The 16,126-nt window shown below is 42.2% G+C and overlaps 1 protein-coding gene across 2 annotated transcripts in view; it reads right to left on the reverse strand.

Moving 5' to 3' along the window:
• Ttc27 (tetratricopeptide repeat domain 27) overlaps window positions 1-16,126 on the reverse strand; it is a 132,829-nt gene that overhangs the window by 18,408 nt on the left and 98,295 nt on the right. For both annotated transcript variants that reach the window (XR_009058195.1, XM_057787389.1), the window contains exons 15-16: window positions 10,004-10,056; window positions 8,168-8,333 (exon numbers count right to left, since the gene is read on the reverse strand). Coding sequence is in view for 1 of the 2 variants with exons in the window: in XM_057787389.1 (XP_057643372.1) it covers window positions 8,168-8,333; window positions 10,004-10,056 (219 nt within the window). In the remaining variant the exon portion in view is untranslated. The remainder of the gene's footprint in view (window positions 1-8,167; window positions 8,334-10,003; window positions 10,057-16,126) is intronic.

Consider the following 16,126-nt stretch of genomic DNA (forward strand, 5'->3'; position numbering starts at 1 on the left):
TTAGGAGGAGAAGATAGCCAGCTTAACGTTTTCCTTTGTGTTCCTTCTCAATAACAACAAAAAATAAAACCAAAACACTCTAAAGAGCTGTAGCAGTGTGGTGCTAGGGAGATAGATTGCTCAGTCAGTAAGCTGCTTCCTGGAGAAGCAGGAAGCCCTCAGCTCAAATTCACAGCCTGAGGCCATGTACCAGGAATGCTGGTGTGACCTGTAATATTAGCACTAGGGAGGCAGAGACAGGAGGATCCCTGGGGTTTGCTGGCTACCTATTCTCGCCAAGCACACAGTTCCAGTTCAGTGAGAGATGCTGTCTCAAAAACCAAGATGACAAGCCACTAAGGAAGACAACCAACACGGACCTCTGGCCTCTACAGGCACACAGGCACAAGTGTGTATGCAACCATGCGCAAAACACTCACATATGTATACACAGACACACACACACAGCTCTAAGTTAAAGAGGCCAGGTCTCAAGCCCTGGCTCCCCTGCTCTCCACGGCCTGTCAGCTAGAACACATCAACTTCATTAGCTTACCCCGCTAGCCTAAGATTCCTCGGCAGTAGACTGGAGATAGCATCTATTTTCCAAAGCTGTAATTATACAAAGTGGATCTGTTTCCTCTCTCTTTTCTCTCAGGTAATACTCAATCATCATTTATTCTAAGACTTTAATTTGGTTGGCAATGTGCCCTGCTGCCCATCAATAGCACCTTTTCATGACTCCAAAGAAAATATCAAACAGAAATCTACACAAAGAATATCAATATACAGCTATCTATGATAGTTATGTGATACTTGGAAAGCAGCAGAGAACTGTGATGGCAGAAATCTGAAGGGAATTACTCAGTTTGGGAAAGGGTGGTGGTGGCTCAGCTGACCAGAAGGGACATAAGAGGACTCTAGTGACAAAAATGGGAGTCATGGTTATATTAGAATATATAACAGTCAAAAAGCATAAAGCTTAATAATCTGCATGTTTAATTACAAGTAACCTATACTTCAATTAAGAAAATATTGTTAGAAACCACTCACACAAACATTAATCTGAGGAGGAAATACTTCACACAAATCTTCCCACAGACATCAAAGCACGTGTGATTCTAATGCTTCAGTTCCCACTAACTACATAAGCTTTCCAGGCCTCACTGTAATGGTCATCACCTTGAAGAATCCACTCCAAATACTGTACTCTATAATCTATGTTAAGTGGCTAGAATATATTAAGCACTCAATATGTGATAAATAGATTTTACTATGTAAAACTGAAATTCCTTTTCCAGATGATTGCCAACTGTAGTGGTTTGAATGAAAAACGTTCCCCATAGGCTCATAGGGCGTGACACTATCGTGGTCTTCTTGGAGCAGGTGTGGCCTTGTTGGAGGAGGTGGGTCACTGGGGGCGGGCTTTGAGGTTTCAGAAGCCCAAGTCAGTCCCAGTGTCTCTCTCTTCCTGTTGTCTGTGGATCTGGATGCAAAACTGTCAGCCACCTCCGCAGCACCATGACTGCCTGCCATGACAATAACAAACTAAACCTCTGAACTGCAAACCAGCCCCAATTAAATGTTTTCCTCTAGCTAGGCATGGTGGCACACGCCTTTAATCCCCAGCACTCAGGAGGCAGAAACACGTGGATCTCTGTGAGTTCGAGTCCAGCCTGGTCTACAGAGGGTCCTGGTTACAGGACAGTTACACAGAGAATCGCTGTCTTGAACCAGAGACCCTCCCCACAAAAGATTTTCCCTTGTAAGAGTTGCATAGTCATAGTGTCTCTTTCCAGCAACAGAAACCCTAACTAAGACACCAACTCATCAAAAATAAGTCTAAAATTAAGAAACCAGGAAGAAATAACAGGTCACTTAGAATTTGTCCAAGGAAAGAAGCATCCACACAAGGATTTGCTCAGCCACTTGTAGAAACTTGGAAAATGAACAAGGACTAATTATAAAAACAAAAATCAGATTTAATGACTGGTAAGAAAGAGCAAAAATGTAAGTGCAGACGTTAGAAAAACAATGCTAGGTAGTGCTGATACAGAACACTATGCCTGAGTTTTACCAATCTATACTTCACTCTCAATTAAGGCTGAAGAAACAACAACAAAGATATACCGGTAATAGGCTCGCTCACTGATTCCCTTTACAAATACTAGAAGAAGAAAAAAAACAGGGTAATTTGTATCTCGTTTACACCACTGTCTGTATTATGGTAAATACAAATTTATACATTTTTATATACTCACTATGGGGAAAAACTAAATCACCATAATCCATACCTATAAATAAAATGGGAGTTAAAACTTTAGTACAGTACACAGGAAGGAAAAGATAAAAAGAATTTCAAAGCAAGTTAAAATAGAATGGGGTCAATAGTGTCAAACAAAAGAATATCAGAGATTTTTCTGAAAGACAACTGCTACCAAATATATCGAGTCAAATTAAGTTTTACCCAAGATAAAAACATTCCAGGCCACCTACCAATTGTCATGGTGCACACTGACCAACTGCTGTAATGTGTGCCAACAGACAATACACTACAAAGCAATACACGCCAGAGCTGATTGCCAGTAACCAGGACTCTGTGCCAAGGATGGCTTAGCCACTAGAAAGTGATTGTGCCCATGGCTGCAGAAGCTAACCAGTGTCATCAGAATTCTATGACATTTCTCTGGAGAGCCACTTACAGGGCTTCCCCAAGAAACAAACAGACACATGGTCTTCCCATGTTATTTCTACAACTGAATGTCTGAGGGTTCTCTACGGTGCTAATGAAGGTCAGCTGACCTAAGTCACTGGTTACCTAGAAATGACATTCTTGGTACTATCTCCTCAGTAAGTCCAAATGTGCACAACAGGCTAACAGCTCTAACATGACACCGTGAGAACCCGTGATGCTGCTCAACGTGCTTCACAGACATGTTACAGAACAATGCTAGATCTCGGTGCACACCGCAGGAGGACAGTCTCATTCCTAGATCTCAGTCTCGAGAATCCAACGTTACCCTTGACTCCTGCAAAATACACTCAACTTCTAATGAAACCAATTACAAAGTCATTTAAATATTCATGCTTTGGGTCTGGAAAGATAGCTCAGTGGTTAAGATAGCACTGGTTGCTCTTCCAGAGATCCTAGGTTCAATTTCCAGCACCTACTCGGCAGCTTACAACTGTCTGTAACCCCAGTCCCAGGGGATCCAATGTCCTCTTCTGGCTTCCATGGGCACTGCATGCATGTGGTACACAGACACGTAGGCAAAACTCTCATATACATTAAAATAAATGTTCATGCTTAGATAAAGTGTGTATCAACACTCTGATTTGAGAAAATGGAATAATGAGGGGAAAATAAAAATAGAAAATGTTAACTGGCCATGAATGTAAATAAATTCTAATAATTTTATCTCACAAATGAGCAAATTTTCACAAAAGTTCCCATAAGACAATGTGCTAAGACACACATAGGATTACATTGTAAATGGAAACCAGCAAGATTTGCTGTGGTTGGAAACAGTTTTATATGAACCTGTGCAGTGGTACATGCCTCTAATCCCAGCAATCAGTAAGCAGAAGAGGGAGTTCAAGGCTGGCCCTGTCTACACAGCAAGTTCCAAGACAGTCAGGGTATGTAGAGAGACCCTGCCCCCACCTCTACCTCCAACAAAAGGAAAACAGAAAAAGAAAAGAGTGTATATCACTAGAGGAATGAGGAGCTATAAATGAATGCTAAAGCCAGTTTGAAAAGTTCAGTTAGGACGACAGCTAAGGCTGGGGCTGTGGCTCAGGGCTGGAGCGCTTGCTGGCAGGTGCCCAGCCCTGGCCCTGTCCTCAGCAGCCCAGGACGGGAGGTGAAGCATGGCAGGCAGTTTGTGCTGGGAAAGTTATGCTTAAGACTTTTTTCTTTTTCTGAAAAATGCTTAAATATATCCCTTAAATGTGTTTCTTGGGTCCTTTTACTGTTACTTTTATTTATTACTGTGCTTTTATTTGTTAGCCAAGTAAACAACTCAAGAGTTCTATCTTTAGAATCAAATAATTACTCTCAGCGTTTCTGTTGGAACGCAGCAGCACGACTCCCTTTCCTCTCGCTCATCCGCTCTCGGACAAACATGGCAGCAGCATCGTAACAACTTGCTTCATCCTGAGGGAGAGGGGGGCTCCGGAGCTGGTGCCCAGTTAGAAAAGGAAATTTAAACATTCACCAATCCCACTCAGATGCTACACTTGCAAGAGACAGGAATCATCCAGACAGATCCTGTTTTCTTCTAAACAATTGCTCCACATCTTCTTGCCTTTTTCTGAAATACTTGTCTCTCAGTTTTACCATAATTGATATACCAAAGTCAATGAAAATCAGCATTACCTTGGTGACTTCAGAACTCTTTTAAAAAGAAATTCCTTTTCAAAATAATCTTTAGATGGCTTTTTATTTGGGCCATCAGTTCCTTTAAGATACGGAAAGTGACAGGGAATGGAGACATACATACATATACATTCCAGGTCAGATAAAGCCTCTGTTAGCATAAATTACCCCTCACAGCTGCACTGAGAATTAAATGAGCTAATACATGCTAAGGACCAGAATAGGATCCAACACAGCAAGCTCTTGGTAAATATAGTTATCACTTTACCATGTCTCACCTGACTAGTCCTCTGTGTTCCTTAAAATGCAGGGGAGAATGGCAGAAAAAAAAAAAAGACACCCCCCCCCTTTTGTGCTTACACACCATGAACCACACAAGTCTTGTGCCTACTCTCTTACAGGAGAAGGTTCTAGATTGAACCACTTAGATTCTCTTTATAGCACTAGTCCCTTGGTGTCAAGCATGAAAGAATAATCAGGACTGCTTCTGGATCCTCAAAGCCAGTGAGCCAATGGTACTAGTCCTTGGTTATACGCAGATTATTGAGGGTTAAGGGACTGACTTAGAAGGCAACCCATTCACACCAGAAAGTGAACAAAGGACAAACGCGAGGCAAACGACAGCAGAAAAGTGGTCTCATATTGACTTACCACAGTCACCTAGGGGCATTAAGGAGGAGATGGTTTGGCCAAGAGGCCAGTATGACAAGCAGAATGCCACTGGAGACTATCCACGTAAGTAGAGGAGTGTCTCACTTCCTTATGCACTAACACATAAGTCTATCCAATTTAGCCCCAGACAACTCCACACCAAGATCTTCTACTGTGTCCTCCCAACCTTCACCTCCCACCCCTGTTGCCACCTAATATCCTGTCAATTTTTTGAAGGGCTGGGGAGACAGCTCATCAAATAAGTGCTTGAGGACACGAGTCCAATCTCCAAACACAACAGCACACGTCTGCAAATCCAGACACAACAGCACACATCCACAAATCCAGACACAACAGCACATGTCTGCAAATCCAGACACAACAGCACATGTCTGCAAATCCAGACACAACAGCACACGTCTGCAAATCCAGACACAACAGCACACATCCGCAAATCCAGACACAACAGCACACATCCACAAATCCAGACACAACAGCACACATCCACAAATCCAGACACAACAGCACATGTCTGCAAATCCAGACACAACAGCACATGTCTGCAAATCCAGACACAACAGCACACGTCTGCAAATCCAGACACAACAGCACACATCCACAAATCCAGACACAACAGCACACATCCACAAATCCAGACACAACAGCACATGTCTGCAAATCCAGACACAACAGCACACGCCTGCAAATCCAGACACAACAGCACACATCCACAAATCCAGACACAACAGCACACATCCACAAATCCAGACACAACAGCACACGCCTGCAAATCCAGACACAACAGCACACGCCTGCAAATCCAGACACAACAGCACACGCCTGCAAATCCAGACACAACAGCACACATCCACAAATCCAGACACAACAGCACACGTCTGCAAATCCAGACACAACAGCACACATCCGCAAATCCAGACAAAACAGCACATGTCTGCAAATCCAGATACAACAGCACACATCCACAAATCCAGACACAACAGCACACATCCACAAATCCAGACACAACAGCACACATCCACAAATCCAGACACAACAGCACACGCCTGCAAATCCAGACACAATAGCACACGCCTGCAAATCCAGACACAACAGCACACGCCTGCAAATCCAGACACAACAGCACATGTCCGCAAATCCAGACACAACAGCACATGTCCGCAAATCCAGACACAACAGCACACATCCACAAATCCAGACACAACAGCACACGTCTGCAAATCCAGACACAACAGCACACGCCTGCAAATCCAGGGCTCTATAGGCAGAAAGAAAGAGTATCCCAAGGGCGTTAGCCAGTAGTTGGTTTAAGTCACATCCGTAAGCTCCAGGTTCAGCGAAAGACCCTGCCTCAAGAAATAAAGTGTCTTCACAGATACACAAACCCAACAAGTTCCCTTTGTGGCCTGACTGTATCAGCTGCCTTTGTGGTCACTATGACCAAGTGCTGGAGGAAAACGGCTTAAGGCAGTAAGATCTGCGCAGGTTCACATTGCAAAGGACTGTAGTTCATCAAAGGACGGTGGGGAGGCATGGCACTCATGGAGGAACGAATGTGTGGCCAAGTCACCTCACATGGCACTGACCAGGAGGTAGAGAGAGCAGACTGGAACCAGGGGCTGATGTAACCTTTCAAGACCTAGCCTTCAGAATCCATTCCCACCAGCCTGTCTTCACCTCCTTCAAGATAGTGTTGCCAGCCGTACACAGTGTTGAAAACATAGGCCTCCGGGAGACATACACCTCCTACTCAAACTGTAACGGGGACAGGAAGCACAGAGGACCTCAGCGTGCAGTGACATCAAACGAGCAGCGTCGTGGCTCGTATCTTACACATGTGTAAGAAAATTAATCGCAAGTGTAAAATGGAAAATAATACCAATTCAAGTGACTCACACTTGCCCTGAGGTTTTAAAAACAAGTTTCTAAAATCTTTCTTAGTCAAGAAAGACCTTAAAACCAGTTGAAATACACAAAATCTAAGTACAGAAGAGTGCGCTGTGACATACTGAGATCTGTCCTGAGCATCATCTGTGCCCTGCCCCAAGAGGCAAAGTGTGTAGGAGACAGAACTAGGCAGTGCTCCACTACTGAGCCACTCTCAGCCTAGCTTGCACTTAAACTAATGTCTGGACTCTAAATGCAATCCCTTCTTCCCACAGTGGACAATACTTACAATGAAAGACAGTGAAGGAAAGAGGAGGAGAAAGACCGACTGAAAGTTAGAATCTCTCCTCCGTGTGCATAGTTCTACTTGAAGTTATAGATTTTCTCAGTGAATTACATGGAACCAAAGCCTTAAAGTCACCTTGGCCAATTACATATGTATGGTTCCAAAACATGTACATGAGCCAAACACAGGGGAGTTAAGATAGGATTGTCATAAGCTGTGTTTAGAATTTATGCCATGAGATTTGCAAGGTATAGTCATATATTAGATGTTACTTCTGTGTTTGTGTTGTATGGTTTTTATAAATAGAATTTCATCTTTTTAAATAGCATATGCTGACTACTACAAGAGCAAAAGAATAAAGTGCTGTTTTCTAGTCCTCTGACTCCAGAACCCATAAACTCCTGAGTATTGTCTCTTTGTACACTGCCTTATATTATAATTCAACCCAAAAGGTCTTGCTTATTTCATGCTACTATGCAGAAAACACAGTGGCTGCAAATCTCAATACTCTTTTCAAGAATGACTTCATCTAACCAAAAAGACTATATCTTCAGTGTTGTAAACAAAATACCACCCATTCTCTCTATGTTGTCCAAGCCTTGGATGCATGCAGCAAGTGCTGCATGAATGTATACAGAATTTGCTCCCACTATTACAAACCACAGAAGGCAGAGTTACCCAAAGAATAAGTAATGCAAGGAGCTCCTATTTTGTCTCTGCACACTGACAGCATGTGTGTAAGCCATGAGTCAGACTTCCATACATGAGCTGCAGCAATACTGTGTGTGACTGCACAAGTACACTTAACATCGACATGCCAGGAACGCTAAGTAACCAGAATGGATGACTGAAGAACAGAAATGCGGTTTACATATGTTACATGTGTTTAATGTTAAAGAAAACAACTTATATCACAGAAGAGAAAAACAGTAAAACCAAGCTGAAATAACAAAATGTGAACCTCGTACCTGAACATCTTTGTATTTGTCTCGTAAGTCCAGGAGCCGGTGGTAAGCTTTAATGGCTTCTGCAAACTCCCCAACGTCTGTGCTAGTGAGAATATAGTTTTCCCAGATTTGCCAGTGTTCATAGTTACATTTAAGAGCTTCTTGTAAAGTTCTAAAAGCTTTCACTCTGTGGAAGGTCAGATTTTAAAGAAAGGAACAATGAATTAAGACAAATCACGGCTAACTGCATATGAACGTGGATGGGAATGGCACTCTTCAGTCGCCTGTATCAATACATCACTTGGGAATCAGATGCCCAAATAGCATAGAATCACCAAGGTTCCCTGTATAGTTCAATAACCATAAGAGGGGCACAGAGCACTCTATGGATATATGTCTTCCCTAATTTATTCACAGCCGATAAGGACATTACAACAAGGCATCAATCTCAATATTGCTCCAAGAACAAGCTGATTCAAGTACCAGACTCCAATCTAGAGTGACCTACCCAATGCAGCTGTAACCTGCATCCTGCAAGACAGAGAAAGGGAAGCATAGCAGTGGGCAGGACAGACATGAGGTAAAAAAAAAAAAAAAAAGTTTATATCCTGTTGGGTAATTTTGTAGACTGCCCTATCTTTGCGTAAACCCTTTCCACCCTCGCCAGGTTATATGATTTTGTTTTGTAGATTTATCTAGAGTGTCAGGAGCATCTGCCCTTTCTTTATCCACTCTAGTTACCTCAGTTCTCCCAGTTTCCAGGTCCCTCTCTACTCTGTCTCAAACATTGCTTCCTGATACATAGTCCCCAAAGTTTCTCTCTGTTGGTTTCCCACCAAAATCTCAGGCTATTCCCAACAGTATAGTCTCAACATGCTCGTTAGGGTTAGAAGACAGTGAGTTGAGTGTGACCCCTTTTCCATCCTTCTTCACTAGAGATCTTACATTACTCTACAGCTGGACTACTTTCCTTCCACCTCCTAAAGAAATTCACTCGATTATGTCACTCCACATTTGGTCACATGGCTTTCTTTGCCGAAAAGGTGTCCTCTATCCTTCCCACATGTCCTTCAGATCTAGCTTCAGCACAAGACAAGCATCTGCGAGTCAGGCTCCCAGACCATCTCCTCTGAGCTCCTCCCCGGACTACATACGTTCCTGACCGCAGCGGGCCCCCACAGCGGGCGAGCAGGGCACCTACTCCATCAGCTCCCTCGCACTCATGCTTGATGCTCACCACGTACGGCTTGTGTCACTAATCAGCTTTTAAAATAATACTGCAGACTGATTTATTTCTTAAATCTACATCTCCAGAAGAATAGGGTCATGTTTATATTTTATAAAAATGTCTAAGACAAGCAATTAATAAGAAAACTACCAACTGAGTTGAACAACTATAGGTCTGTTTGGTTTTATCATGTAATGAAATTTAGGCTGATGCCGGGTGGTGGTGGTGCTCGCCTTTAATCCCAGCACTTGGGAGGCAGAGGCAGGTGGATCTCTGTGAGTTCGAGACCAGCCTGGTCTACAAGAGCTAGTTCCAGGACAGGATCCAAAACCACAGAGAAACCCTGTCCAAAAAAAAAAAAAAAAAAATTTTAGGCTGAAAAATTGGTGGCAAAAAACAATTTTAAAAGATATTTCTTTATTATGCATAATGCATACTTATTATACATTAAATGTTTTCAAGAAATAACTACAATTAGAATTCAAAGGTTCACTAAGTTATTGTAACTTACATACAAGCACAGGAAAAAAGAAACAGAGAGCTAGGCACAGATTTTAAATATTCAGTTAGAGAAATCTTATTAATTTTAGGGGAAAACCAAGTTCTTCATATGGGAGTTGTATACTTACTTTTGTTTTAATCGAATATAAGAAGTGGATAAATTGTTCCAAGCCTCAGCGTTCTGAAACAATGAATGATCCAGTTAAAGACTGTTCTTAGGTAAGACACTTGCTAAAACCAAAATACAACCCATTTTCCTAGTCTGATATGTACTCCTAAGAAACAAAAATCACAATTTTCAGTAATGTATTTGAAAGAAAAAATGGCATAAAGTTAAACTTTATTTTTATAGCTTACAAAAGAAATTTAAAAACCCCAATCAACCAATGACATAGGTATCATAGCACTGACTCAGTTCAGTTAAATTTTTATTTTCAAATTTTGACATATAAAATAGTTAGAAAATTTACAATATTATTTAACTAATATGTCTGTATTTATTATTATTCAAGTAAAATCAAGACTTACATAAATACTGATTCTAATAAGAATGTTATGAATTCTACTTTTTTTCTAATTTTTTAATAAAATATAGCTTTTAACTGCCACACATAGGATTTTAAAGTTAAATGGTACTGACAGCCCTGTCCAGATGTGGCAAAGCTAGTACCTGGCTAGCCTTCTCATCATAAAACTCTACAGTGTAAACAAAATAAGCACTGTGTAGGGCGCTGGAGACAGCAGCACAGGAGCACCTGCAGGCGGGAGGCACTATGGGGTCTCAGCAGGCAGTCCAGCCGTTGCCTATGGCACACTCAGGGCCCCCACACAGACAGGCAGACACTGGTCACAGCACAGCCCACTGAGATGAAGGAAGGGGACCAGACTAGAAGGCTGGGAAGGCAAATGGGATCTGCTGCAAAACGCCATGGAAGAGAGGTAAAAGATCAAGTTCTAGAAAGTTCAGTAAGCATCCCGAGTCCTAGGATGGGCAATAAGCTTTACTACACCACTAGAATTTCTGTGGCATGACAAAACAAAACAAAACAACAACAAAAACAAAAACAAATAAATGTCAAAATGCTTCGTGCTAGAGGTCACACAGTACCAGGAGTTTAAAGTTCTGACCAGGCAGGAGGAGAGTTCTTACTGTCTAACATGACACTCAACTCAGTCCAAGAAAGCTTATCTCCTAACAGGACGATTATAACTTAGAATACAACGGTCCCAAATTTATTATAACAAAGCGTAATTCAAGATAACCCATAAGTAAATTAACTGAATGCGAAAATAAAGCTCAGTCTTCCAGAAGGAAAATAAGGAAACGCAGAGACTTAACAACCACATACAATGTATAGGGCACAACAATAAAAGAGGTCAGAGCCAAGCACAGGGGCAAATCCCAGTGCTCAGGAGGTAGAGGCTGGGAATGGGAGGCTTAAGGCCAGCCTGGACTATACTACTGAGTTCAAGGCCACATGAACTATGTAGTAAAATACTGTCTCAAACAAAAAGAGAGAAATAAAGATAACTGACAGATAGCCGGAAGGGAAGAAAGAAAAGAGGGAGGGAGGGAGGGAGGGAGGGAGGGAGGGAGGGAGGGAGGGAGGGAGGGAGAGAAGGGGCGAGGACCAAATAAACTGGTAAAGTTGAAAAGAGGTGAAAGAAATTTTACCCATAACCAAAGATAGATAAAAATGAAAATAGAACAAAACAGGAAAGAGTTGCCGGCACAAGCGTGAAAGGACTTGATGATGGCTATCACAGCGCGCTCACAGACTTAGGCATGGACACAGTGAGAGGACTGGGGACTGAGCGCATGACAACTGCTGAAAGGACCAAAGGAAAATGCTTCAGTCGCATTGTCTTTCGTCCAATTGGTCCAAGGGATGCTCTGTGTGGCCTGCTGGGATCAGAGGCAGGGCATCTCCTACCCATGGCAGAGCAATGGGAAGTATGAAGGGAAACCGTGCCAGACACCGTAAGCATATAAAACACTTACAATTAGAGTGCCAGAAAGAAGAGAGGCCAGGCAACTCAGTCAGAGTGTGAGTAGCATGTGTGAGGCCCACATTCAATCCTCATCGACACATGCCAGAAGGATAAACAGTAGAAAAAACTGCTAACAGTAGAAAAAAATAGCTAAAGATTCCCAAATTTGATGAAACTTACTTAAGCTCATAACACCCAAAAAAATGTTAAAGTCCCCAAGAAAAACATACACAAAGAAAAAAATCATACCAATACTGCTTTTAAAAAAGGTCAAGACAGGTGGTGGCAGCACACATCTTTAACTCTAGCACTTGGGAGACAGAGGCAGACGGATCTCTGCAAGTTCAAGGCCAGCCTGGTCTATAGAGAGAGTTCCAGGACAGTAAAGGCTACACAGAGAAACCCAAAGGATAAAAATTTTAAATTAATATACAAAACAATTGTTCTAGGTTCTGCTGATACACTACAAAATAAATTTAAACCTAGCAGTATTTATAACAGGATCAAACAATCTCAATTCAGGCTCGCATCTTAAAGAAATTACAAACTATGTCCACACAAAGATTTTTATAAAATGCTCATAGCAGGGTTATCACGCTACTGCAGCACAAATGACACAAAGATGAGGTCTGCACTCACTATCAATGCCACAAAGCATTAAAAAGACAACTATTTCAACCAACAGCACACAAATTCTGAAATGCATCCCAAAAGAAAGGACTATGAACAAATGAGCTTCTAATGTACAGTTAACTAAACCAAAGGTATGGAATAACATACAGAGAAAAACAGTAGCACAGCTACTGAGGGACAGAGGAGGGAGCTCACGGTGACAGGAAAGGAGACAAGAGGTAGGCTCTGGGGGCAATGGCGTTTTGTATCCTACTTTTCAAGCCTATCCACACTGTTCTTTTGAGAGTTGCATGCAGTCTTGAAGTTACACTGCATGTAAAGGATGAAAAAGAAAAGAAGGCAGATGATATTTGGTTACTATTTCAATTATACAATTTGCTATGCATTTGAGATGAAAGATGAACTCTGAAAATCAGGAGTTTATTACACAAATGCCTATTATTAATACAATCTTCCTTGTTTTCATTAGACCCAAGTTATTCAGCAATTTAGACATTATAAACGGTAACTGCAGGGGCTGCAAAGGTGGAGCCATGGGCGAGTGCTCATTACACACGCAAGAGGGCCTGAGTTCAGAAGCCCAGATGCTTGTGAAAAGCCCAGGATGGTGACTTGTGTCTGTCACTCTGCACTGAGACAGAAATAGGGCGTCTCTAGAGCTGGTGGCTAGCCAGCCTCGTCAGTCAGATGAGCTCCAGGCTCAGTGAGAGACCCTGCCTCAAAAAAGTAAGTGAAAATGAAAGAAACACCTGATGCCAATTTATGAGCTCTACATATTCACACACAGGTAATACACATTCATACATGTAATGCCCCCCACACACAGAGTGAGAGAGAAAGGGTGATTGATCAACCAAACTATATTAGGTTATGTGTACACTGCAAAGACCAAATGCGAGACTGAGAAAGCTGGGGAGCAGAGGCCCTGGTGCACAGCATCAAACGTCTGAAACATGATATGCCATCATAAGTTTTAATTGTGTTCATAATTTCCATGGAAGATTGTGTGGAAAATTGACAGCAATACTCTAAATAATGAAATAAGGATTATTATAAGATGCACAAGGGCTGGGATTTGATTCCTAATGCAATAAGATTGTGGCTAATAACATGCTTCTGCCACAGAGTATTTGATCACGTATTTGAGAGATGGGAGAAGAAAAAGAAGGTAGAAAAGAAAGGGAAATAATAAGAAGCAGGGGGCTAGCAGGATGCTTCAGTGGGTCAAGGTGCTCGGTGCCAAGCCTAATAACTTGAGTTTGATCACCGGGACCTACAAGGTAGAAGAAAATCAACTCCACAGGCCTCCTCTGGCCTCCATATGCATGTATACCATGTATATTCTCCCCCAACACACAGGGAGGGAGGGTGAGAGGGAGGGAGGGAGGGAGGGAGGGAGGGAGGGAGGGAGGGAGGGAGGGAGGGAGGGAGGGAGGGAGGGAGGGAAGTTGGTTGGTAGTCAGTCTTAGAAAAAGGAGGAAAGAAAGCAGGTTTTTGGTTTTCCACACCCGCGGTGGTAATACCACAGTGCAGATCAAATGAAACCCATATCAACACCTCAGATACCATTCATACGTTCCATTTATTTACTCATTTATTTAGTGTCTGCAGAAGTTGATGTTAAAATTTGACATGAAAATTTAAGGAACCCTGAATAGCCAAAACAATCATGACAAAGAACCAAGTTCCAGTGCTCGCACTCAGCATTCTTAAACCTCACCTTGACGCCTCTGTGAGTGGGCTAGCACGCAGACACGATAGCTGATGAAATCTAACTGGCACTCTATAAGTGAACCCGTATTTACGGTCAACTGATTTTTGACCAGAATGACAAGAATATTCAGTGGGGGCAAAATAGTCTTTTAAACCAGTGACTGGTATTACTGGACATCCACAGGTAAAAGAAAGAAACTGGAGCCCTTTCTTACTCCACACACAAAACTTCTTTAAAAGTCTAGCACTGAAACGACACAAGCTCTTAGAAGAAAAGGTAAGGACAGCGCTGGAAGCGTAGCTCAGTGGTAGAGCACTTGCCTAACATGTACGAAACTCTGAATTCAAGCTCCAATAATGAAAGAAAAAAAATAAAGGGTGAGGGGTTTCGGTCATCAGGGCCTTGCTCTGGCAATGAACTAGAAACAGAGGGAAAAGAACAGATTAGTTAGATGCCATCACTGGACTAGACAGGATCTTGAATTCAAGGTCAGCCAGCCTGAGCTGCACAGTGGGATTCAGGTCAGCACACACAATAACAAGAACTGGTCTCCAAAACTCCAGACTAAACAAACACAAAACGTTTGAAGCTTCTGAGCCAACAAGATGGATCTGTGGGTAAAAGTGCTTGCTGCATATAGGCCTGAGGTTCTGAACGGGATCCCCAGAACTCATAGAAAGAGAGAAGCAGCTCCAGAGAGTTGTCCTCTAATCTTCACACATGCCACACATGCACCACGCCCATACACACACAACACACACAATAACAATAAAAATAAGGGCCGCAGAGAACCTCAGCAGGTAAAGGCATTTGACATCATGCCTGACAACCTCAGTTCCATTCCTGGACCCTCATGGTGGAAGCAGGGGAATCTGGGACCCTCCTCTGGCCCCCATGGGCACTAGGCTTGCATGTGATGCCCACACATATGTGCAGGCAAAACACCCATACACATAAAACTAAACATTTAAAATATTTGTAATTTTTTGCTTTAAATGGCACCATTTAAGAAAGTAAAAGAGGGGGCTGGAGAGATGGCTCAGTGGTTAAGAGCATTGCCTGCTCTTCCAAAGGTCCTGAGTTCAATTCCCAGCAACCACATGGTGACTCACAACCATCTGTAAAGAGGTCTGGCGCCCTCTTCTGGCCTTCAGGCATACAGACAGACAGAATATTGTATACATAATAAATAAATAAATAAATATTTAAAAAAAAGAAAGAAAGAAAGTAAAAGAGGCTGGAGGGACAGCCCTACAGTTAAGAGCACTTACTGTTCTTGTAGAGGACTTAGGTTTGATTCCTAGCACCCACACAGTGGCTCACACCACCTATAACCCCAGTCCAGGGAATCTGATGCCCTCTTCTGACATCTTCTACATGCAAGCACCAGGTATACACATGGCACACATACATACATACAGGCAAAGTATTTATATACATAAAATAAGTAAATCCTTTTAAAAGTAAAACACAAAGAACAGGATTACCGTATCACCTACAATTCATAAGGGCCTCATAATTAGAGTGCATAAAGAATTCTTACACCTCAACAGTCAAAACAAATTTTTAAGTGGACAAAGGATGTGAATAAACATTTCCCATAGAAGACAATCAATCAGTCAATAAGCAAATGCAAAGATATTTAACATAATTAGCCAGCCATCAAAGAAACACAAATTGAAGTCACGAGCTAGGACAGCAACAACAAAAGGAGAAAGTAGCAGGTGTTGGCAAGGATTTGAGAAACTTGGAATATAAAAAGGGCGTCTGGAAAAGTCTATCAGATGCAGCAGCTCTCCCACTTTATCCTCTAGGAAAGCACGAGTCCACCAGAAACTAGTAACCAAATGCTAATGGCAGAAGGATTCAGGAGGGCATCAAAGCAGAAGATATCCAAATGCCATCGACAGAT

This window comes from Chionomys nivalis, chromosome 1 (genome assembly GCF_950005125.1).
Source record: "Chionomys nivalis chromosome 1, mChiNiv1.1, whole genome shotgun sequence".
In the NCBI taxonomy this organism is placed as follows: domain Eukaryota; kingdom Metazoa; phylum Chordata; class Mammalia; order Rodentia; family Cricetidae; genus Chionomys; species Chionomys nivalis.